Source organism: Bacillus rossius, chromosome 1, assembly GCF_032445375.1.
Source record: "Bacillus rossius redtenbacheri isolate Brsri chromosome 1, Brsri_v3, whole genome shotgun sequence".
NCBI classification, from domain to species: Eukaryota; Metazoa; Arthropoda; class Insecta; order Phasmatodea; family Bacillidae; genus Bacillus; species Bacillus rossius.
Window position 1 is genome coordinate 63,142,449 of NC_086330.1, and position 25,395 is coordinate 63,167,843.

At 34.4% G+C, this 25,395-nt stretch overlaps 1 protein-coding gene across 2 annotated transcripts in view; it reads right to left on the minus strand.

Moving 5' to 3' along the window:
- LOC134536811 (U2 small nuclear ribonucleoprotein auxiliary factor 35 kDa subunit-related protein 2) overlaps nucleotides 1-23,372 on the minus strand; it is a 41,412-nt gene extending 18,040 nt beyond the window's left edge. Inside the window, exons 1-5 of one of the 2 annotated variants that reach the window (XM_063376779.1) lie at nucleotides 23,172-23,372; nucleotides 17,329-17,420; nucleotides 12,073-12,278; nucleotides 10,390-10,485; nucleotides 2,735-2,773 (exon numbers count right to left, since the gene is read on the minus strand). In XM_063376779.1, coding sequence (XP_063232849.1) covers nucleotides 2,735-2,773; nucleotides 10,390-10,485; nucleotides 12,073-12,278; nucleotides 17,329-17,420; nucleotides 23,172-23,179 — 441 coding nt within the window. In that variant the 5' untranslated portion in view covers nucleotides 23,180-23,372. The remainder of the gene's footprint in view (nucleotides 1-2,734; nucleotides 2,774-10,389; nucleotides 10,486-12,072; nucleotides 12,279-17,328; nucleotides 17,421-23,171) is intronic. The other variant, XM_063376769.1, reaches the window with a different exon arrangement.
- Between the last annotated feature and the right edge of the window lie 2,023 nt (nucleotides 23,373-25,395).

The following is a 25,395-nucleotide window of genomic DNA, read 5'->3' on the forward strand; positions in this document are numbered from 1 at the left end:
CATTGCGAAAGGCTTTAAAATACTTTAGTATGATGGTTTCCCTTGAAACTGATGTAAAATTAATATTATTGAACTATGAAATGCAATATTATTTGTTTTATTAATGTGATAAATAGTGTTATTTAGACAAAAATAATGGAGGCAAAAGTTCCTGTTAATTTTTTCATATTAGGTTTTTGATTTTCAATATTGCTTATAAACCCAATTTTTATGATAGATAATGATAATGTAAGTGTATGAAAGTCAAAAAATTATTGAAAACTGGCCCTTAGTTTAACTGTATGTGGGTAAATAAAATAAAATAATACAAATAAAGTGAATGAGGGAATAATCTGCTGAAATGATTGTAACTGCTGTGTTATGTGCTTATGTAGCTTTGATTACTGTGCTGTACGTGTGAATCTGTACTATTTATATGCAGTTAACGTGCAGTCGCGAATGTAGCCTAAGCTTTAACTATTTTAACACACTTAACTTAGAAATACATGTAAAAGAAAAATTTTCACTTCATCTCTAAAATGTTCAAATTCTAGGATTTCTGTGGACTATGAACATTTGTAGAAGCTTCAGATTATAGTCTATGGATTATGTTAAAGTTTCATGTCAATCTGATTAGTACCTGTATCTATACAGTTGCATAAGGTACTCTCTCCTAACATTTTTCTGCAAATCATTTTTGTAATTATTTCGTCATTTGTGCCACGACCGTGCTGCCATCTATGATAAGTTGCGGCAACCAACTGTACTGTAACTTAGTGAGATGTGTTTATAGCAACTGTATATCGAGTTTTAAACAAGTTTGGAAGTATAAATATCTCAGTAAAATTATTTAGTACATGGCTTGCATTGCTAATTACACAAGAAAACTATTTCTATCACTAATAACTAATGATATGTTTTATAAAAAATTATTTATACTGTGGGTTGAGCGTTCGTCTTCTGCCCGACGTGAGTGCATACGTGCGTAGCGTCATGCACCGGTGTGGCTTGGATGACGTCACGTGCTTTTCTGGTTGGCTGAGTGCAACTGTGTCTCTCGCTCCACATGCACTTCCAAAATACATGGCCGGGCAAAAGTGGCACAATGGCACTATTCATAGTGTATTTCACGCACTGCTCAGATATTTTAACTAAACAATTTATACTTACTCGTAACATACTCAATTAAAACCAACACAGGAGAGTTACTCACACACACACAACACACCGGAATTATAAATTATTATTTTTTACCCAAAGTTATAAATTTCCATAAGAATCGCAGTACACTTTTTTTAACTAAACATCTGCATAAAATGTGTGACCCATACGTGAGTAAATACAGTATATGTCAATAATTCTTCTTTATGAATGGGAACTGTTTGAACTGTTTACTATTTTATAACTATGTATGGTTGTGATGCTAAGAACTATTGATGTATGACATCATAGTGTCATCTGGTTGGTCGAAAGTTGAATGTTTAAAATTGGGTAGTTTTAAATGCAATGAGTATAGTTCTTCTCCAGCTGGCATCTATCTTGTCCTAACGTGTTACAAGGAAGCTGTTATCTGTCCAGCTCAACAATAAATATAACTAGATATCCGTTAAACTTATAATGGCATAGAGACAGTTAAATTTATAACGACCTAGGGACAGCTAAATACGTGTGTAATAGTTAGCTAGTGCAGTATTGCACCGCTAATTTACCCAGGTGTGTTAAGTTCAGTGTTTAAAACCTGTCGCTGAGGTAAGCTGTAATCAGCCATTGTTAAATACTCACGCCAAACAAAACACGTTTGTGTGGCTAAATTAACATTTCTATTTTGAAGAATAAAAATTATGAATTAAAAGACATAATTTCTGTCTGACCCTATTAAGTATTTTTAATAATTCAATGAACTTAGTCACTGTAACTCCGCAACCAGTGGTCCTTTTGCTAAGACTTTTGAAATCTACCCTGAGAATCCAGCTGAGAACAAACTGTTTAGTAAATATGAAATGAAAGTGACATGTTTTTTTAGAAATAATTATTTTTCATTGTAATATTTGATACACAAACTTTTGATTTTTTTTGCTGAATAGTCCGTTGTGTCCCACGTAACTCCAGGAATTGAAGCATTACCAAACCTGAACATATATGCAAGGGATATACTAAACTTCATGATTTTATAAACAGAGAGTTCATAAATACTAATTTTAATAAAAAATGTTTTATATTATTGTTTATTGTGTACTTGTAGGTATATGCTATCGTACTACGTGTGGGGGTACGTTAATGTGCTGATTTGTTTGAGCACCAAAGAGTCACACAGTTCATGTAGACTGTACTATTAAATTCTGTACACTCAATCCTCCATCTATCCTGTTTTTAATTTACTTTAATTACTCTCTACCTGTTTATGTATTTATTACCACAAATTAAATTAAGTTTCCTATTATAATTTTACAGTCGCTATCAGTATTGTGAGTTATGCATGCCAGTGTATTGTCATAGCCAGCTATCGGTGTGTCGTCTGCGTGTTTACAACTTACACACGTACAGCTTAGATATAACAGTGGCACTCATAAAGCAATATGGTATCAAGAGACATACACACACATACACATAATTCCGTACACATTGAACAAAATGTGGAAAAATTTTAAATTTTTAGGAATATCATGACCTACTGTAAATTTTGTTACTTTACACTTATGAAAAAATATAAATCTTGAAACTGCAATTACAATTACATTTGTACATTTATACTCACATTGTTGATGAAGTCATCTATGTGTTTCATAAGTTCTTCCTGCAAATAAAGAAATTAAAAAAATTAATTTTCACAGCACATAAACATTCAAGATTTTAAATAAACTCCACTGCAAAAGATTTATTCCACAAGCAGTATTAATTTATTCATTCATAAACTTGTTAGATGCCTGCCAACAGTATAAATACTTTTGGGGCAGGCACAAACACAAAATGGATACACAGGGTAGACAGAACAACACACACAAAATGGATGTACAGGTAGACAGACAACAAACATGAGGTGGCTCTGCAATCAGAGTAGGCATTGCATACTGGTAGGGACCACATCCGGGTAGGGCACTACAACATGTAGCTGCTACACACAATGTGGGCACCACCAACATGCAGGCACCACCCCTTAAGGCTAAGATCCTGAGTTTCTCCCGAACGCGCAAAGAAAGAATAGAACACACGTAGTTCCGAAATCCTCGATAGAGAGCACTAGCTGTACGGTTGCGTTGAGCTATGGTATGATGAGGGGGGGGGGGGGGGGGGGGAGTAGGAGGAAAGAATCCGCTTTTCTCAGAATTCCTTATCGCCCAGCGGAATGTTATGTTCTTCAACGAGCCTGAAAAGGGGGACGGGGGAAGCCAGCCAACTGCCTACCTCGGAGAACAGTAAGATTTCCGCTCGGTATTCTCTGTCGATTCTCGACTTCTTCGACCGCTCGACCCTCAGCGCGTAAGAGAATAAATATTACTATTTTCGATACATTTCAGTTTTAAACCCGTAAGTAACCGTATGCAACCCAGCAGAATTAAAATAAATACTAATTTTGTGCATACATATGAAAACAAATATAAAGAACACTTCACATACACGATAAACATATTGTACATTTTACCGCGGTGGGTTGGTGGCGAAACTCTCAGATTTTGTCTCTTCTGCAAGTTACAAAATATCAAGTTTTTAGTTATTTATTATAACATATTCAACTAGTTTGACATGCTTATACTAAATATGCTAATCCATGAGATGACACAAAAACACTTGTGCACAGCTGACCACTACAATCAGGGAGGTTGGCCAGTAATGCAGTTTTCCTTCCCGTAAAAAAAAGTTTTGTTATATACTGTACGATAAAGGTTTTGCGCTTCTACAGGTTTTTTTGCTTTACACTTTTGTCACAGCTATATGATTTAACATATAATTACGTGAATTTCTGTTGTAAAGCGGTATTTTTTGATATATGATTAAAATTTATAGTTTTCTGTACGACAATATAAAAGATGACCTTTTTATACAATCAATTTATATTTGTAGCTGAATATATGTCCACAAAATATTGCAGCTTATTGCACTAATTTTAGTTGTTTGAATGTATTATGCATGTAAGTATGTATACACGAGGGTAGCGCTGAAGCATTTTTTGGTTTTCTTTTTTAGCCGACCTGCAGCTTGTGGCTTTCGATGACCCCTTGTATGATGTTTGAAATCTATGTCATTAGTTGCTCAATGACCCTGGCATTTGTCAAAATTTGTTCTTTTAAAAATACGTAATTAAAATTTACAAAATATGCTCAAAATAACATATGTTGTAATTAATAATTAATATTTCTATAATTAGAATTTAAATCTCAAAAGGTCACAGACCTTTACCACGAACCACCTTCGCTAACCACTAAGAAGTGTCAGAATGAAAATATGTAGGGAGTAGGCTAATTGTCATAGGTAACAAAAAATATTTCAGAGGTGGCTAGATAAAGTGATATGCGAAGAGCAGTAACTTCTCCTCCCCCCCCCCCCCCCAAAGCTAAAAAACAATTGACACGTCACCACATGGAAAACACTGCTTCAGATCTGGACCTGGATCATTTAAGTAGGAGAAAAGGCATGCATAAATTACGACCACTGATGTTATATACGGAAATAAAATGTATAAGTACTTCACTGAAATTAACCAGAGTCTGAGTGATTGAAGCGAGGAATACTAGTACAATAAATATAAGTCATTGACGTAGTTTTATAGTAATTTATACTCACGTTTTAGAAATTGTAATTGCTGCATGCCAAATTTACATTTTAAAATTGCATAATAAAGAAAAATTGAGAAGCAGTAAAAATTAGTAAGGTTAGTATATAATTAAATGTCTTTGGACAAATGGAAATAAAACAATTTGAGGACAAGTAATTTATTTAAATAGTAATGTATAAAACATGTATGTAGAAAAATAATCACACATTCATAGCAAATTAATAAAAAAATATCATTTTTCTTAGATATACAAGTATCATTACATTATATTTTTGACAAATGGTTCACATAATTATGCTATGGGCCCTGTCAATTATATCATTTTCACTTTTTAATCAAGAATACATAAGGGCATAAACGTATGAGGCACAGAACATAACAGATATTAATTGATTTACACTAAAAACTACCCTGTGTACATAGCATACAAACACCAATACAATACTAATTTGAACAAACTATTTTGGAGGTAAACATAATTTTATTAAAATGACTCTGAAATTGAAGTAGGCTCTAATAGCATTACAACATGAGTACTACAGTTTGGTTCCTCCGACCCCAGGCTTCAGGCTGAGGATTGAGGATGGGGTCAATGACCGTTTGCTCTGATGTCACGGCAACCATTTTTGGTGTAAAAATTCCTCAAAAATGACTCAAAATTCCTAAAAACCAAATGCCCTTTTTCGAGGGAAAAATTCCCGTTTGAGGGAAAATTTCCCTTTTTAGTCTTCAAAAATGTCAACGGCTTGAAAATCCCGAAAAGCTGCTTAAATTCCTTAGTGTCAAGCCGCTCTAAGCCACCAAGGTCATGACCTTGACAATTAGAATGACATCACCGCCATTTTGAATTATGCCGTAACTGTTGCAATTATCAGTACGCCTACCATATTGAAAATCCGTATTTTTTATGTTAGAAAATCGAGAAAAACTTAAAAATTGATATAAAAATTTAATTAATAAATTTTAATAAAAAATTATTTAAAAACACCGTTGCACATATCGTTAAGGCTGCCATCTTGGATTCTAGAATTGTTGCATGTTTCGTTACATCCGCCATATTAAAAGTTTTAAAATTTATAAAAAATAATTAATCAAATTTTAATAAATTATTATTTTAAAAAAAGCACTTACATCATGGAGCTCGGAGTCCTCGGTTCGAACCCAGTGAGAGCAAAATTATATTACTACTAACATGTTTATTTAGGCCAATGAAAATTCAAGTATGAATTTATGTGCTTGCAATCTTGCATAGTTCACTTGCCCTTGACGTATCCGGACAGATTCAATGTTCGGCCTCTTCACATGGTACTATCCAGTCAAAAAGGATGTTTACATTATATTTTTGCACACAATTTTTATTGAGAAAAACGTTAAGTTGAAAATAGTCATTTATAACACTTAATTGCTGTCCCGCGAATTTACAGCAAATTAATTTATTATTTTACCTACATTTTGTAGTAACGATCGGTAGGCTGTGTATGTGCATGTTTGTTGAAAATTCTTTGTAAACGTGCATAAATTAATATTTCATTTAGTTTATAATAAAAATTTTTTATGTTTTTAAGAGTTCTTAATATCAAATATAACATACAAAACGTTTTTTTTTAAATGGTGACGTATTTTCAAATGAAAGTACGTGAGAAGTATACAGATTTGTGTACTTGCGTACTTGTATAGCATACTTCATTTCCAGTTAGGCATCCTTTGCGATCTCTCTTCCAGGAACAAGTACGTATAGTATATATACTTCAGGCGAATAAGGACACGGCCTTACAATCTTCAATTTTTATAGAAGAATAGAGTTTGAAATTTATTTTATGAAACACGGAACGGTGTCATAAAGTTTAAATCCACTGCATAAACACTTGCCAAGGCAGTATTTTTTCTGGTTCTCTGCATATGTATTTTGTGGTTGTTTCTGGTTCGATAATTAATTTTTTTTTTATGTTGTTTAGATATATAAAATGTATACAAAGATAAAAATACAAGGAACAGGATGAATCTTAACGATTTTAATAGTTCTCTGTAGTTACTCTGAGGTGGTTTGTTCATTTAAATCCTTACTGTTATTTTTTTTGTTTAAGTTGGATTTTTTTATAACTCTAAAAATTAATGCCGCAACTAATAAGAGTGAATAAAAGGGAAAAAAATGCTCTTTGTATGCAATTGTATTGACACAATTTTGCTAGCCTTTAAATCATTGAAATAAAAGTAATCATTTTTTCTATTTATGTAGATTTTGGAGAAAGACTTCCTATTGTAGTAGTTACGACTGTGCGACTTCCGGAAATTTTTTACAAAATTTTTCTTTACATGGTTCAGTGTCCCCAAAATCATCGTCACACGACAACTGACGTAATTTTGCACAAAACATTTCCAAACGAATACAAAAAAAAAGTATTGGGAAATCTCGGTCGAGTTTGTTATGGCAAAAATCCGACCAAAGGGGCAGAAATGGGGAAGGTTTATTTTGTTTAATAGGACAATTGCTATAACACCCGCATCCGTATGAAGAGTTATTATATATCTTGTTAAATTTATACCAAAAACCATTTGTCAAAATAACTGCAAGGATAAATAAAATTGGCTTAGAGGACAAAAAGTTTCTTAACTTCCTTAGTAGGCACGCCATCAAATCAGTTTGAATAGTTTGTAAACGTTAGATTTTATCTCAAATCGGTTTATTAAACAATTTTTGATCAGTCTAAACAATGTTTCTAGGAGTTCAAACAATTGGGATTGAAATACAAACAAAAATTATAATATTCTTGCCATATAAAATATAAAATACATTCTTATTTTCTGTAAACTTAATAAATATTATCTACCTTTTTCGTCTGAAATAAAACCATACACGATCAACCAATACTGTAAGGGATTGAAAAAAACAGTGACCAAAGAACAGAACATTTCTAAACTACCTTACTAAATTTGTAGCATTGCAAAATGAGAATTTGTTATATAGCCTACATATATTTTTTTTTTTTTGGTCATAAGAATATTGATTAAGAATAACTTTGATATGAAGGATTACTTTGGTTAAATTTCATGGGAAGCCTTAAAATACTTTTGTCCTTAAGGTACTTATTAATTTGAGGGTTAATTCCAGTCCATAATAATTAATTTTGATGTTTGATAATTAATTCCAGTAATTGTTTTATTTAAAGCAGGACATAATTTTTAAACTAAAATTCTAATACTGTATGAATTTCAACTTTGATAACTAAATTTTGAACATTGTATTTAAATTTGTTGCGTAATTTTAGATTTTATTAGATATTGCTAGTATAATATTTCGAGAATAGTCTGGAAGGTACAGAAGGAAGAGCGGATAGGCACGACACTCTGGCGCCAGAAAGTTATTTTTCACCTTGTAAATGCGTGTTTCGGATTTGCGTGTCACGTGGACGCACAGCTGTAGCAACCGTCTGGTAAGTTCTCTAGAGGCTACCACTAGCCAGCCAATCAGGGCGAGCCCTGGCATGGAGTGATGCGCCCTTCTGAGTTTCCTTATATGGTCATGTTTCTGAATTCTGTACTCTGATTGGTCGGTTGGCCCATGGGGTTGCCTCCCTTGTTTTCACCTTTACAAGGGAAGGTAGTCTCGTCGTCCAAGTCACTTGTTGCTCGATCGTCGCCGAAGTCGGTTGCGTCGTCTGCAAGTCACGACACAATATGAGAATTAACTAAGGGACAATTTAACGCCTAGGGGCTGGGGCCAGGCCGCAATTTTTTAACTTAAGTTCTTCATTTTCTCGGACTAATTAATTAGAAATTTAGGCCCTAGGCATCGGCATCGGCCCGACTTCGTGTGATTGTGATTACGGTCCGCGATCGACTGTACCTTGAGTTATGTAGTTAACCAAGGGACATTACTAAAGTTTTTTTTTTTTTTTTTTTTTTTTTTTTTTTTTTTTTTTTTTTTTTTTTTTGGCGAGTTACAAGACTCCTCGACCTTCAACGGCAAGATGTATGGTGTTGTGGTATGTATTTGGACCTCATCCTATCAAAATTCAAAGCCATCGTAAAAATTTGTATAAGAAAAGACAAAAAACTGTGCAAGTAACGAAGTTTTCTAACTAAATTCATTTGTAAAATTGTGTACTGAGGCCATGTAATGATGACAAAAAACATTTTTTTTTGAAAAGAAATAAACAAAGGTAATTTAATAAACTTCTTTATTTCCAAATAACGTAGAACTCAACCACTGTAATAAAAAATTCCCTAAGGAACCCCGATAGTTGTTTGGATATCAGAATTGACAATGTGGACCTAATCATTCCCGCTGAGCTGAATGGGTACTATACACTTCATGTCATTAAGATAATACTATAATAATTTGTGTATTATTATACTACTCCCAGTTACTACTCCCAGTTAAATATAATTATTTTTACTCAAAATAATATCTTGATTAATTGTGTCAGATGCCTTAGATGCTTTGCAAAAAAAATTCCTAGTGATTTATCATGAATTGCCTTGTATAGGATGTCTTTATATATATATATATATATATATATATATATATATATGTGTGTGTGTGTGTGTATATATATATACATACATATACATACATATATATACATATACATATATATACATATACACACACACACACACACACATATATATATATATATTCACAGAGTGGACCATGGAGCGAAAGAGGACGCGTGTTGCTGTCAAAAGTAAAATAAAGAAGAAAAAAATTTATGGGGTTTTGAAATTCAATAGTAATTCTAATGTGTTAGCAAACACTGCACGTTTGTAAGCGTACAACTGCTACATTGGTATGGCACAGTTTAGCTAGTACATCTTTCAGATTCCTAACCACTTCATTTCCGCTCTCATGTATAATATATATTGAAAGTATATTATATATTAGGTCACGTTTGGTTCACGCGATAGGTCTATTAATATAAATACAATAAATTTTGCCACGATAGAGAATAAATTGTTAACAATTAAAGTTTTACAGAGTACTGTCAAATCATATCTGTGAATTATTAGGAAAAAAATATTCCAATGTTAAATATAGTTCAAAGGAAATGGAAGAGTTTTCGTTGATTAGCTTCTTTCTATCTTCAAAATACAACGACTTACTGTCACCGACACCAGTTTTGTGCTCTGCGATAGTTGGGACATCCAGCGGGCAAACTCTAAACTCATCGTGGAATACTGTGCCTGATGTCTAGCGGCGTAATGCTGAACTCACACATCATGCGTTCATTGGTTCAGCTACACGAGTCGGTTAGATGACAAGTTTTAAACTCAAGTAATTTAAATTCTGTATGGTATGTAAACATAAACATTTAAGCAATTTAGAAATGTTCAGGATACTTCATTTACATTGTGTGCAAAGCAAAAGCCTTGTACAGTTTTTATAAATACCTAATATTTAGTTTTAAAATATTTTTAATAAAAATTTTATAAAAAAATAATTTTTTTTATAATTTTTTTCTATCATATTTTAAAAATTCAAAGCTTTCTTTACAAAACTATGTCTATCACGTTTGTTTACCTACAATGATATTCATGGGAGAAATAATTTCCCTGGTGGCTGCAAAACTATGGATCTTAGCCTTAAACAGGCACCACCTACCACTACAAATACATTTCAAAGAACAAACTCTCCTTACCTGAGCTTGCTGCTTTTCTTCCTTCTTCTTATTTTTCTCATCTTCAGCCTCTTTGAGCTTCTTTTGCTCTTCCTCCCATATTTCTCGAATTTTTTGCTGAAACACCACCAAATAAAAATAAAAATTTTAAAAAAATTCTAGAAACAATACTAACTGATAAAAATTTAAAAACTACCATATTAACACATAATCAATTTAAAATAAGTAACAGATAAGAACAATTATGTAGTCCCTATATTTAAAAACATGTAAAACAGGGACTAAACAACTTTTTAGAATAATATACTAAGTATTGAGTATTTCTATAACCATAAAAAAATCTATACCTTAAATTAACACTATTTAACATGACATTTAACACCATAATCAGCTGATATACTAACTTACTGAAAAACATGATGTCATTAAAATATTCTGAAAAATTAGAAAGGGCAGTGGCCGGTAAATCCACAGCATAATCTATGGAACCACCCCATTATTTGCTAGGAAAGATTGCCGCAAATCACGGAAACCCAATATCAGAATTGCTTGACCAAGATTCAAACTCGGGTCCTCCCAGTAAGTCCAGTGTACTATTACCAAAAAACACTTTACTGAATGTAGCATCTTAACATCTACCTAGTTTCATCAGATGCAACATATTTTTATACCATTATACTGATCATAAAACAGCAAGTAAAACAATGTAGGGCATGAATAAATGTTTAGCAAAATCAAAACATCAATAGTTAAAAATTTGAAAGATTCTCTTATTACAGTACATCAGATGTCATCATTATTAGCACTGAATGGAAGCTCAAAATGTAATTTCATTTTACGTTTTGTTCCCAAAGAATTGAAGTGTTTGAGAGATGGTGCTACAGAAGGATGTTCAGGACACTAGGGATAGGGATTGACTAAGAGACAAATAAAGAAGTCTGCTGAGAACCGACAAGGTGTCTGTTGAGTCTGTGGAGGGCAAAGTAGAAAAAGAAGAGACACCTGCATGGGACGTATTCTACGACATGATACTGAGGAAGGGAACATTGCTAAAGGTATGCCCAGGAGAAAATACATCGACCAGATTTTGGAGGAACTTACGATGACAAACTTCTGCCAAACTGGGAAGAACGTCTGAAGATCGCACAGCATCGGAGAACTACTGTAAACGAATCTTAGGACTGTAAACTGAAGGAAGAATTGCAGCTGACATAGCTGTAAGGTTATCAGCAGGGCCGGTGCAAGGTAAATTGGCGCCCTAGGCGAAAAACCTCTGCCTGCCCATAAACCCCCCCAACCCCCCCACCGCGGGCCGGACACCCAAAAAAAATGTTCCTTGCCTCAAAATACATCATGTAGGGCCTAAGATTTTGTCAACAATCAAATGTAAGCAGGCTTGTGTTTTTTTTTTTTACTTTTTTACTTATTACAAATCATAAACAGGTCACAGTGGACTTTAAATAATTACTTATATCAATATAAACATTCCAAACCGTTACAAAAATCCATTTTCATCTAGTTTCAATAATCATTAAACATATTATATCAGCTGTTACGTGTCGTGCTGCGCCGCCCCCAGCTACTTGGCGCCCTGGGAGGTTGCCTAGTTCGCCTATATGGACGCGCCGGCCCTGGTTATCAGGGGTCTGATTCCCACTCGAATACCGCTGCGGCAGCACAGAAACGGAGAGGGCAGCGGCTTACCTCCTGCGTGGCTCGCTCCTGGCGTGCCTTGGTCATCTTCTCCTGGCGCTCGGCCCACGCCTGCTGGGCCAGTTCCTCATCTCTCTCCCACTGGGCGTGCCTCTCCCTCTGCAGGCGCGCGCCTTCCTCCCGCTCAAACTGCTCCAGGGCCTCCTGCTCGCAGAGCCACGCCTGGTAGCGGGGCGAGCGCTCTCGGGCCTGTCGCTCTGCAGCACAGTGGTTGTCAAACCTCAATACAGTTCAAACAGCAATACCAAACAAAATTACTATACAGTACAATGGTACTAAAAACAAGTTTCAATAAGCTACGCTATCGAAAAATTATTAGTGATGGGTCGAATCCCAGTTTTTTTTAAAATTTGAATCTCGAATTTGAATCCCCGAGAGTACCTCAAATACACCCCTCAAATCAGAATTCAGGAGTCAAGTGTCAAAACTATAATGTACAATAAATAAAAAAATAATTATAACCATGGCTTTGAAACATTCTACCCTTTCAAAAGTTGTTTCACAAACTATGTTTTCAGAATCAAAACATATTGTAATATAATTTATATAATGAAGTTCATGTTAAAAGTACGATATTTGGGGAATGGTAATAGATTAGGTATGAAAAAAAATGTTGACCCAATTAACTTCAGAGGATATCAGAGTTGAATTTTTAATTTACTTTATTTGCTCTAATATTTTTCTTTAAATCTTTTTCCTTGAATATCAAACCCTTCGAATACTAAGGATTTTATGGGATTTGAGGATTTCAGAGGCCCATCTCTAAAAATAATACAGATTGACAATAAAAGAATGTCCCAATTTCAATGTCATATTATAACAGTTAATTTAGACTATTTATAACAAATCATACATTAAATTGAAGGTAAACTAACCTAGTTTTTCTTACAAATGCAATATGTGCATCTTTAATTATACCTACAGCACACATCCAACCTGAAGTCCAATTCTTCCCACACTATGGTAAACAAGTCTGTAGTAATGGAAGCAAAAGCATTTTCAATTATGTGTCTCACTCTGGCAAATCATTAGTTAGTGGCGGAACGTAGACAGAATTTTTTTATAAAGCCCTAAAGGAAAATATTGAATGGCATTATATCAGGTGAATGTGAAGGCCAGCAAAAAAGAGCACTGTAATCTCGACCATTATAACCACCAGCAGATATTTAGCCACATGAAGGATCACAATTAAACTTTAAACAAAACGCACGATGAACTGAAATTACAGATTCCCTCTTAGAAAACTGCAGAACATAACACACTTTACGCTCAGTAGTTGCCATTTTGCGTAGGTGGCACTGCAAGTGAGAAAACCACAAAGCATTACTCACTCATGAGCTTATCTAAAACTGTTTGAGTTACTCTTTAATGGTGTCCTTGAACCAACACTACAACACTTGCAGTTGATACTATCAGTTGATACTATTAAAATTTATAACTGGGATATACTTTATAGACATACTGAATATATGAGCCTTGATATTCTTATATAAAAATTATTACAAAAATCTACCCATACCTAGTATGTGAAATGTAACAAGTTATGAAACACTGTACTGAAAGGTAAAATGACAGAAATGACAATACTCTGTGTGAAGTAAAACTCTAGTGGCCAAGATCATGAGCCGAAATTCACCCCAAAAATTCTGAGCGCAAGCAACTTGACTGGTGCCGGATTACAGACTGTGGGAACCATAGAAGGTGTGATTCAAAACCTTTCACAACAATACACTTTTAATTGCTATGTATGAAAGCTGTGATCGTAAAGGTGTCTACAAATACCAGATCAACCGATTTTCAAACTTTTACAAGACATTTTAATACAATTTCCTCACAATATGTTTTATTACGAGATAATATTTTATATGTACCAAGCAAAATTTAATATAATATATATACTAATTGCAAGAAGATGAAGATTTTTGTTACAAAACTATTTTTTTTTTTTCAGAGATGATGCTCTAATGATTTATGTGGGCAGTCTCTATTATTTATATTTAATGTGTGACTATAAATTGAAGTGAGATGTCAAAAACAAAATGCAAGTCAGACTAAGGCTGCTGGAAATTGAAGTTTTGTGACTTCCAGTAACATTACTGTTTATTTCAGCACATTTTTGAGACTTTCGTAACCAGTATACACCATGTTGTACTGATTTCATGCTCGCTGCTAGTACTTATGTTCTATCATAAGCCAAAACGGTATGAAATAGAAGGAAAAAAAAAAAGGGAGTTGTGTTTGTGGATGACCTATCAAAGGCTTTTGATATGGTTTATATGGTTGATTGGAGATCTAGATAGATTATTATTTAGTGGAGAATATATTCAGTTGTTTGCCAGTTATATACAGAATTATAGATTTGTGGTTTAAGGTCAGCGATTATTCTTCAAACTTTTGTATTGCTTTAGCTGGGATACCCAAGGTGGCTCCTTGTCACCAATAATATTTATGTACATGGATGACACTGTTAGAGTGTTCAAACTGTCTAGGTCAGGAATACAGCACGGCTGGAGATGGTGGGTGCCACCATATGTTTACAGGCACACGGACCTGGCGAAGACTCCTTAGGGTGGGACCTGACCCATATGGAGAAAATACTATAACAACTTGGTCTGCTCTATCCGTCAGGACACATGTGGATGAAGAGTTACTCTGTGGGCTCTCAAGGAGGGCCACATGCCTTGTACAAGCAGCTATTCGTTGCGTGGTCGATGATACAGTGTGTAAGCTGTAACACATTTAAAAGCACAATTGAAAATACATGTTTTTCTTGCACGATACTTGCTAAGCTAGAAAATATCCCATGGTATAATCCGGTTAAAAGATGTCCGTGGCCAAACTGAAATTGTTGTGTTGATTTTAAAAGTCTTTAAAAAAACCAAAATGTATTAGCTAAGCAGTCTGTCACCCGAGACAGGTTCTGAGAATAATGAGAGAACATTTAAGACAGTAATAAATAAATAACAGAAGTATGAGTCAGCTATGTCAAGCGATGAAGTCTATGAGTGTGGACAGCTGCCTGCCTTGGGCATTGCAGCTCTTACACTAAGAGTTTTAGAGGCAATACGGCAGTTGTTCAACGTCTTCATGGCCACACTGATGACCATTTACTTGTTTGGACTTATGCCGCATATGTTACGTAATCCAAGACATAAGAATACTGACGCAATCAACACTTCACTTTTGTGGACTTCTCAAAATCTAACATCATTTGCATTATAATTTGTCATTAAAAACTTGCAGCGATGCAGAGGTGTATTTGGAAATGTCAGTGTCTGCCTGGTGGTTGTAAAGTTAAGTACAAATAAATGATTCAAATTTCTGGTTATCTGCTGTAATGACACAACCCTTGGGATTAAAAACAATAAAGGTTACAAAGATTATTTCTTATATTTTATTGGTGGATGAGGCTCGCTCGACCGCAACACCCCTCCCCCCTTCTGGGATACACCTAGGCGTCACTTGTTGCAAACATGATTAAAGAAAGAAGCTAGGAGGGGTGGCAGTGAAAGAAGGGTACGTAGTCACACCAAGCTGGACAATGTCGAAACATTTTGATCTAACACAGTATGTTAATTATTTAAAGATATGAAGGACAATAAAAAATAGTAACTTAGTGCTAATTCCTTACAGAGGACACCGTAACCATACAGCCCTGGTGTGTTTGTAATGGTATGATTCAGAACTTGAGTAAACTTTAAACAATTACATAACTATGGAAAAGGGATATAATTATATACAATTACAAAAATAAGTGAACTACTTATTAAATGCATGTATTGTGTTAATGGTACAGAAATTTAATTGCATACAAAATTGATATTGCATTAACATATTTACAAATAAGTAGCAAAACCATTTGGACTCACTGGCTTCAATTAATACATCATTTAGGCTACTACTGCACCCAATTACAATTGTTTGCTTACATTATTCACTCCTCCAAAGAAAACTATAAATATAAAATCATTAAAATAATGTATGAAATAACTTTCTCTGATGACATCAACTTTAAATAAACAAAATAATATTTGAAAGAATTGTTACAATGAGTTTTATGCAGACCAGTTTATAATAACTTATATAGAAATTCTTGATGTATACTTTAATTATCAACCTTTGGAATGGAGACAGGTGCCATTAAATTCTTTTTTATACATAAGGTTTTAAACGGTACTCCTAACTGTTCTGAAATGAGAAGATGAAGAGTTTCAAAAGTCAGTACATACTTGCAACCCGCAACCTAAATATGTATTTACAATTTTTTAATTTAGGAATAAATTCTCAAAAATTTGTATTTCTAAAAAACAATACCTGGATAAGTTGTCTTTGCTCTGATGAATGTAATTATATTACTATACAACTATGTGCAATAAAAATGTAGAGTTGCTTTTAGAATAAAAAATTTATTTGCCAATAGTGTAGGTAACTGTAATGAACTATGAATAAGCATGCTTGATTTGTTGAGTTAAGGTACCTATGTAATTAACACTCACATGTTTAATATTAGTCACACCTATATTAAACAAAACCAAGTTTCAAGTTTGTGTTCATATAACATACTAAAAGTTTATGTAAAAAATATGCTTTTATTTTTTAGTTTATTTCCCACAAGTTGATGTCAATGCAGCAACCATTATTTTTGCAGCAAGTTCTTCAATTTAAAAGGCATAACTCTATGACATGATACCTGCACAACAAAACAACAGACCTGTCATACTGACCACACAGCTCCATTAGAATTCTAAAAGTTTTCAACATGAGCATTAGAATGAGGAAAAGGAACATTACCTACTGAAAAATGGAAAAGCCAATGTGACTTTACTTTTATAACACAGAAATTAAGAACTGTACCATCATGAACAACGGTGAAAAAGATGAAACATGTCATGTTCCAAAAATCAATGGTAATGTCAAATCAAAAGCTCCACTTTCAGTCAAATAAAATGTCTTAAAGTAAAAGCTCATTGTAATAATTATATCTGACATTCACAAATGATAATAAATATTTACTTATTAGTTTTGATCAATTATAAAGAAATATTGGCTAAGTTTCAATTAAATGAGTTTTCCCAAATTTTGATTAATTAATTACAGAGATACCTACATAATGATGTTGGCACTTTCCAAAAAAAATTTGAATAAATTAATATTTTAGCAAAACTGATAGTATGTTAAAGAGAATTGCAAGAAATTGAAATTTCAGAACACATAAAATTGGCAAATAACCAAGCACTAAAATTTTACCTTCTGATAACAAAGCATCTCTTGCTTGTGCAATCTTCTGACGTTTTGCTTTCCGCATCATTTTCTTAGCCACGGCCCGCCACTCTTTATGTCTGTAAGATAAACACATAGATTTGCACAAGGGGCCTTTCGAAAACCAAGTGACAATACTACTACCATGTCTTTAACATGTGTGTAATTTAGTCTTTTATACCTCTCTTCTGCCAAGATAATTCATCAGAACATCACACATAATATTACTTATAACATCTAAAACATACAATAGGTCTGAAAAAACAGAAGAAAATAATAACAGATGCAAAATACAAAATTAAAAAAGTCCTATCTAGAAAAAAAATTTAATGAGGCGATAAAAGTAGTACAAATGTTTTAACATACATTCATAAAAAAAATGGAAATGTTACCTTTTTGTTTGAAATTCTAAGGAAGCTAATCACAATACTTCAAAAATGTCAAACACAGAGATAAAAATTATTTTATTACACATACAAGAATATATTGAGCATAAATGATGAGTGAAGTAAAACTGACTGCCAAAAAATATCAATTACTATGCATAAAAATTTTTTTTATACTAAATAAACTTTATAAAAATTAAAATCACACTTTATCAGTATCTGCTTTATTGCAGTGATTTTAAAGCTGTTTTAACTCTTAATACCAGAGGTGACATTTTTAGTGCATGGTCCCCGAGGTGAGGTCAAACAGACTGCCAATGTATTTTGGTTCAATAAAACATACACATTGACAATTTAACTGCCTGATGCTGAAAACTAAATACTTTGCATCTTATTTCTTCATATTTGCTATATTAATTATATCATATGAACATTTAATCAATAAGTATGAAATAGCTCAAAATTGTTTTGTTTTTTTAATATATTACAAAAATGTACAGTTAAATAAAAAAATAAACATAGAAAATATGAATACATTATATTCAATCTTACATCAACTTTTTATTAAAATACCCTGCTTTTAAGAATAAAATAAATAAAATATAAGATTTAAAAAAAAACAAATCATAAATAATAAAGAATACCATACTGCCAGCAAAAAATATAAAACAATATTTTAAACATCTATGAAGTGTCTCATTTATGTTTTAAAACATGAAACTTTTTTACAAAAAAAAAAATAAACATATTTTTAAGATTTTACCGGGTTTGTAAAGGATAGCCCTTTTATAGATTTTTATCACACAGTTTTATTCATGGCCACTACTTATGTCACTTACAATTAATCTTCTAAAATGGCAAAGAATCAATTGCACTTGAAAAAATGTTGCTTCCTCAGTCACTCGTTTTTACACACCACACACCTCACTGCGCCGCACCTCTGGCGCAACTCTCGCCACAGCACCCCTCGTGGTCCTCCGTCGCAGGACTCCGTCGCCGCACTTCCCCTTCGCCGAGATTCCGCTATACCCTCCTCGGAACTTCGCTTGGAACTCCGCCGCGCCCGCGACACTATCGCCCGGAACTGAACTCTTCGCCCTGGAACCTTCGTCCAGGGACGTCGCCGCTCTATCGCTCGGAAACTCCGCCGCAGGAAAACTCCCGACTGCACACTGACTTACTCTCCTTTTGCTGAGGCCGACGTCCTCTTTTCATACATCAGCCGCCATTTCTGGAACTCACGAGCGTGGCTGGGACCAGACGCGTCATTCTGCGCCGACACGATGGCAGAAATCTCTCGAAACACGTGTCGGCGGCTCGCGTAACTTCGCAGTTGTCAGGTGTCAGTTACGCGTCAAAGGCAGGGCGCCGCGCGGTGAGTGGTGGGAAGGAGGGGGGAAAGCGACAATCCTTGTTATCTTCCAGGCGCGCGCGGCACATATCATATTGCGACAGTTGCCAGCCAGCTCTGCACCTGCACGTGTCCCGGCCTTGCTCACGTTCGTAACAATATATTAGTGGTTTGCTGTTCATAAAATACATAAAAATGTCCTTCCCACTAATAACTGTGCAAAACGATTATTGGGCCCTAAAGGTTATATCCAAAAACTGCTGTGTAAATTAGCAGACCAATTAATTACTTTAATTTTGGCATATCAAAATCACGTATGTCACATTGAGTTGTATTTTGTGGCTCTTCGTTTACCTAGTTTAATTTTTCCTTATTTCAAATTTATTTGATGCATTTCATCATTTTCTTTCAAATTTCATGCCATTTCAAGATCTGCTTCAACATCAGTATGTGAAAAAGCTCGCAATAAAAAAAAATAAGTTTCACTTCTGTGTTCATGAACTAGATATAAATAGGCTTTCTGGCCTTTTGTACCTGTTTTTTACCATCTTCAGCCAATTCAATTAACTGTGTATTCTTAATCCACTAATTTTCTGTATTTTTGAATTATTAATATTTTTTTGTTTATTATTATTTTTATGTTTGTTTTGTTTTGTGTCCTTTGTCTGTTGTGTCTCTGCATTGTGTGTGTGTGTGTTTTTTTTTGTATCGTGCACACCCCTGTAATCTCTCCTCAGAGTGTTGGTGTGCATGTCACAATTTATAAATAAATAAATAAATAAATAAATAAATAAATCTTTTTTTTAGTACTGAGTGCTCTATTTCTTCATGTGATGTGGAGTGTTCACTGTCACTCGTGTTAGTGATTTCAATTTTTTTTTTCTGGTTTGGAATAGTCACAGTGAAAGGCAACTTCATCACAGTCATAAAAAACACTACAGTAACTATAGTGATCTCTCAGAAGCCACCTACTACAAGATGGCTTCGAAACTGGGATAAAGAGCTCAAATTTTTCTTTGAATCCATGACATTTACCTCAAAGTGCAGTTGAGGAGACAGCTTCAAAACTTTAACACAGTACCTATAACACAGCTTGACTTATGTAGGTCCGAGTATAAATGACAGGAAAGGAAGGTAGACGGGATGGCAGGGCTATACGGCACGCAAGGTCAGAAAAACAAACAAATGTCATAATGTGTTGCTGTCTCGGAGACCACACCCCTGGTATTAAGGGTTAAATTCAAACTTATTGCTATTTTTAATTGATGATCGGGTATTTTATACTATACGCCACTAAGAAAATAAAATGTATTGAAAATAGTGGTAAGGTTGTATGTACGTAAATTCTGTGAATAAATATTTCTAAATTTTTTTTGTATACCTTGTAAGATTAACATAAAATAAAACATTTGGAAATAGTTGGTAAAAAGGTAGTTGATTTTAAAATTGTGCTCAAACTGTTGAATTTTTTTCTCTCATAAAAATTATCATATTAGGAAAGTTCAGTAATGTATCTAACATGGTTTAAAATTTAAAAAAAAAAAAAAAAAAAAAACTTGTTCATCACATAAAATAATAAAAATTACCTTTAATTTACCCTAGAGAGGCTGAATTGGATTTTTGGTTCCAAACACTATTATGATTTATGTTAAAAAGCTGGTGTTGGTGCCCAAACTACAACTAAAAACTTATTATAAAACTCACTTTCACAGGTAAAAAAAAAAAAAAAAATGCAGTAAACAAGCAATTTTTATACAATATTTTTTATTACGAACATTATTTTTTTTAAACTTTTTTGTTGTTTTTGCAGATATTTGAACAGAAACTATATTTGTATTGTTGCTAAATGTATAAATAACATTATGAAATATTTTATTTTAATATAATACATAAAGAAGTGTTGAAATATTTATATTTTACTTTCAATTTATTCCACGAATGTTTTACGCCAACTTAAGGGGCCCGCCTCGTCAGGGGTGTATGTGTGTTAGTGAGGCGGGATGATAAGTGCGACACTTGGTATTTCTAGTGCGCTATAGCCTCTAAGCGCAAGGCTCTGAACTGGCGTGCAGTCTTCACATAGTCACAGGATAACTGTGAAATTTGAGCGGTGACCGTAACATTATATGGCCGAAAAATGAAGATAAAGGTGTAGGAAACCTCATATTATGGCAATTGGAGGAGAATTGATAGTGATGAAAAGGGAGAGTATAGAACAAGATACATGATGAAGAAAATGGGGTGGGAGAGCGTAAAGAACAGAGGGCAGAGGGAGAGGCTAGTACGGATGTTCTATGTACCCATTCGCAGCAATAACTATAATAATAATAATAATAATAAACAACATCAAGGCTATTGAAGTCACTTGACATGTAAACACTGGAGTATTTTCGAAACACAATAAAAATCATACCTTAATCAAGTACAGATAAATTGATAATGAACACCCAAACTGTCTGAATTAGGGTAATTATCGGACATCACAGCTTTTTAGAACGGAAAGAAAAAAAATCGGAAAACATGGTTTTCACACACTACACGTGTTCCTAAATTTACTCCATAGGGATGGTTTAATAATTCCTACAAGTTTGTTAAAAAATTCAAATGTTATATCCTACATTACCATATCTGTGCTTTTATGCTGCCGCCATTCATGGTATTACAGCTGTCGTATATTCTGTGTTCATTATAGCTGGTGTTTCATGTAACCAAGTTTATCCCTGGATCCTGATGGCATGATCCTGTTGGCTTGATCCTGTGGTACATGATGCTTGCTGTTTTAATTCAGTATATTGAAAGATTCTGATGGCATGATCCTATTGGCTTGATCCTGTGGTACATGATGCTTGCTGTTTTAGTTCAGTACGTCAAAAGATCCTGATGGCATGGTACTGTTGGCTTGATCCTGTGGTACATGATGCTTGCTGTTTTAGTTCAGTACGTCAAAAGATCCTGATGGCATGGTCCTGTTGACTTGATCCTGTGGTACACCATGCTTGCTGTTTTACTTCAGTGCATCGGAATATCATGTTGGCTTGATCCTGTGGTACATGATGCTTGCGGTTTTAGTTCAGTATGTTGGAAGATCCTGCACATAAAAGAAATTTCGAAAATTATGAAATAATGATTGTACGTTGAAAAAATATATATTTCTATTCGACTTATGATCATAATTAATTACCCTATTATGTTTTTTTCATATAGAAGATATTTCAGGGTAAATTTAGGGACGTCTAGTACTTGAAAAACATATTTTCCGTTTTTATTTACTTTTCGTTCCCCGAAGCCGCGACGTCTGGTGCTGGTATAAGCTATAAACTATTATTTTTCACAAACTAGTAGCAATTAAGAAACCATCCTTTGCGGGTAAATTTAGGCCGGGTTTATAGAAAACGCAAGAACGCAGAAACGCAAGAAACGCATCTACGGTAAAAGTCCAACCTTAACTCTTCTACCAGCACGTTTATAAAAAACGCAAGACACGCAATAACGCAAGAACGCAACGCAGAAGTTGTTCAACTTTCTACTTCTTTCGTTTTCTCCTTGCGTTTCGGCCTTCTATACTGGTTGCTTTAGTATTTGGAAACTGAAACTGTCATGTAATGCATATAGAAGGCTCTGCGATTGTAATTAATCGTTACGCTTGTGTTTCTTTATTTATGCTTTAGGCTGGCATTCTTCTAGTGAATACAGCGCAATGGAGGAAGCTGATGAATTTCTTGTTCAGCTTATCCAAAATTTTCCCTGCCTGTACGATAAGTACAACAAAGATTTTAAAAATAATCATGACTTATTCCTGAAATTTTATTTTTCGACGTTGGCGATGGCCGGCGTCCTTGCGTTTTTTATAAACGACTGTGAATTTCTTGCGGTTGTCGCGTCCTGCGTTCTTGCGTTTTCTATAAACCCGGCCTTAGGGAAGTATGTAGTGAGTGAAGACCATTTTTTCCGATTATTTTTTCTTTTCGTTCTAAAAAGCCACGACGTCCAATAATTACCTGAATAAGTATTAATTTGGTAATGTGAAGAAAAAACATTTATACTAACAGAAGAATCTTGAGTACTGAAATTACATAACCTAACAATTACATTACCTTCCCATTTTAATACTTTCAGCATATTTGTAGCTTCAAATTAAGAAGCTGACAATTAAATTCAATAATATTGTAAATTTATTCTGAGACTAAAATGTGTAAACGTATAACGTAACATAAATAATCATGTTTACATTTTGAACACTGCAAAAAACAATACACACACTGCACACAGTATTGTAGAAGCCCAACCTTTTTAAACTTAACAAAAAGTATAAAACCAACAATCCCTTTGTATGACAAGTGAGGGAAATTAAAGGACGCCATTTTGTATTCAAACATTTTCATTAATAAAATGGCTATAACAAATGTCGTTAAATTCTTATTGAATACTTTCTTTCGATAAAACCCAGCAAATTACAACTTCAAAGGGATAATTGATGTATTTTGCAGCCTCGAGACTCGCTACACAAAACTCTCTAGTAGCACAGTATTCACAAGACAAACTGAAAGTGGGTTTATGCTTGAGAAAATTAAGAATTATATACTTAATCTGTATGCTGATAAACACACTGTTAAGTAATACCTCCACTATCGAGTGTATAACTGAATTAATGTTCGTTAGTTCCAGCCAATGAAAATGGGTAAGAATGCAGTGTCTTATCCCTTATTCTGACCTCGGCCAGTAAACCCTCCACTTTTAGGAACAGACCCCCGTCTGAAAGACATTATACATTTCTCCTACCTTACACCTCTATGGAACGTTAGTGCAGCAAGCGCCCATAGATGACGACAACCGATTTATGAACAAACAGACTAAATAATTATTGTACCTTTGCCGAAATGGAACTCTGGCACTAATTATTCGTCATATGTATTATATAAGGGTTGTAAATATTTAGTTAATAATATGCAGTGCGCTGTGATATGATGTATAACAGTATATTATAATTGTTTCCAGTGGCGGTTATTGCATTAGAGCACACTCGCACGTGAACCCCCTCGTCTCATTTAAATAGGCACCTACTGTAATACTTAAGTATCATACACATCGAATAATAAATAAATGCAACCCATTTGGTCTTATAACCATTACATAGCAATATTTTCCAAAACCGCCGCTGTAGAGTAAGCGCAGCTTGCCGCTGCTTTGTTTGCTGGGATCGCACGTGCGATGGTTGCTAGGCGGGCGACGGCGCGCCGCTCGGCTCGGAGCGACGCGGTGGGGGTAACTCCCTATAAGCCAGCCTAGGAGCACAGTCCAGGCGTGCGCAACACAATCCTGTGCGTGGCGCGACATTTCTTGTCCTGTTTCTCCCATTTTTGCTCGCTCTTCGAGAATGATGACGGCGCTGTTTGTCACGTGTTATTGTTCTACTTTAGTGCGTTTAGTGCGACGTTTAAAAATTTTTTTTTAAATACTAAGTTAAGTTATGTACTCGTTATGGCCTTGAGTAAGTTAACAGTCTCGGACATAAAACACTGGTGTTCTCTAATTTGTCATTGGAAAGGAAAATCTAAATAAAACAAGCAGGCAGGCCAATGCCTAAACTTACTATAGTGCAAGTGACTAAGTCAAAAAATAGGGAGTTCAGGAGAGAATTTAAGCAGGACATTTACGAGAAAAACTCGTGTATCTGTGGATGCGAAGAAACCAACCGGCTCTATTGTTTTCCCTGCCTGCTCTTCGCGAAACGAAGTGGTGAATCTAGTTCTGTAAGTTTTGGCGTCTCACATTTGTCTCACTTATGTCAAAAAATAAAGAAGCATGAGAGTGCAGAAACACATTTGAATTCCGTCCGGGAGTTTCATCTTTTGGGGAAATTAGACATTCTCCAACAACTTAATTGTGCCTACCGTTTGAACATTAAACAACATAACGAGCAAGTTACAAAAAATCGTTATGTCTTGTCTAAAATTATAGATTGTATAAACATTTGCGGGGTGTTTGAACTCACGCTGCGAGGTCACGACGAGACACAAGAATCTGCTAATCCTGATAATTTTAGAGGGTTAAAAATTTTTCAGCAGAGTTAGATAAATCTTTGAAAGAACACCTTGCAATTGCAACTGTTTTCAAAGGGACTTGTAAAGAAATCCAAAAGGATTTGCTAGATTGCATGCTTAAAGTCTGCCAAGAATACATCAAAAAAGAAATTTCATGTGGAAGTTTTGTTTCAGTGATTGCAGACGAAACGACAGACATATCATCTTTATTCCAATTGATTATAGTTTTTCGCTATGTGTTACCTAACGGGCAAGCAGTATAACGATTCTGGCAGTT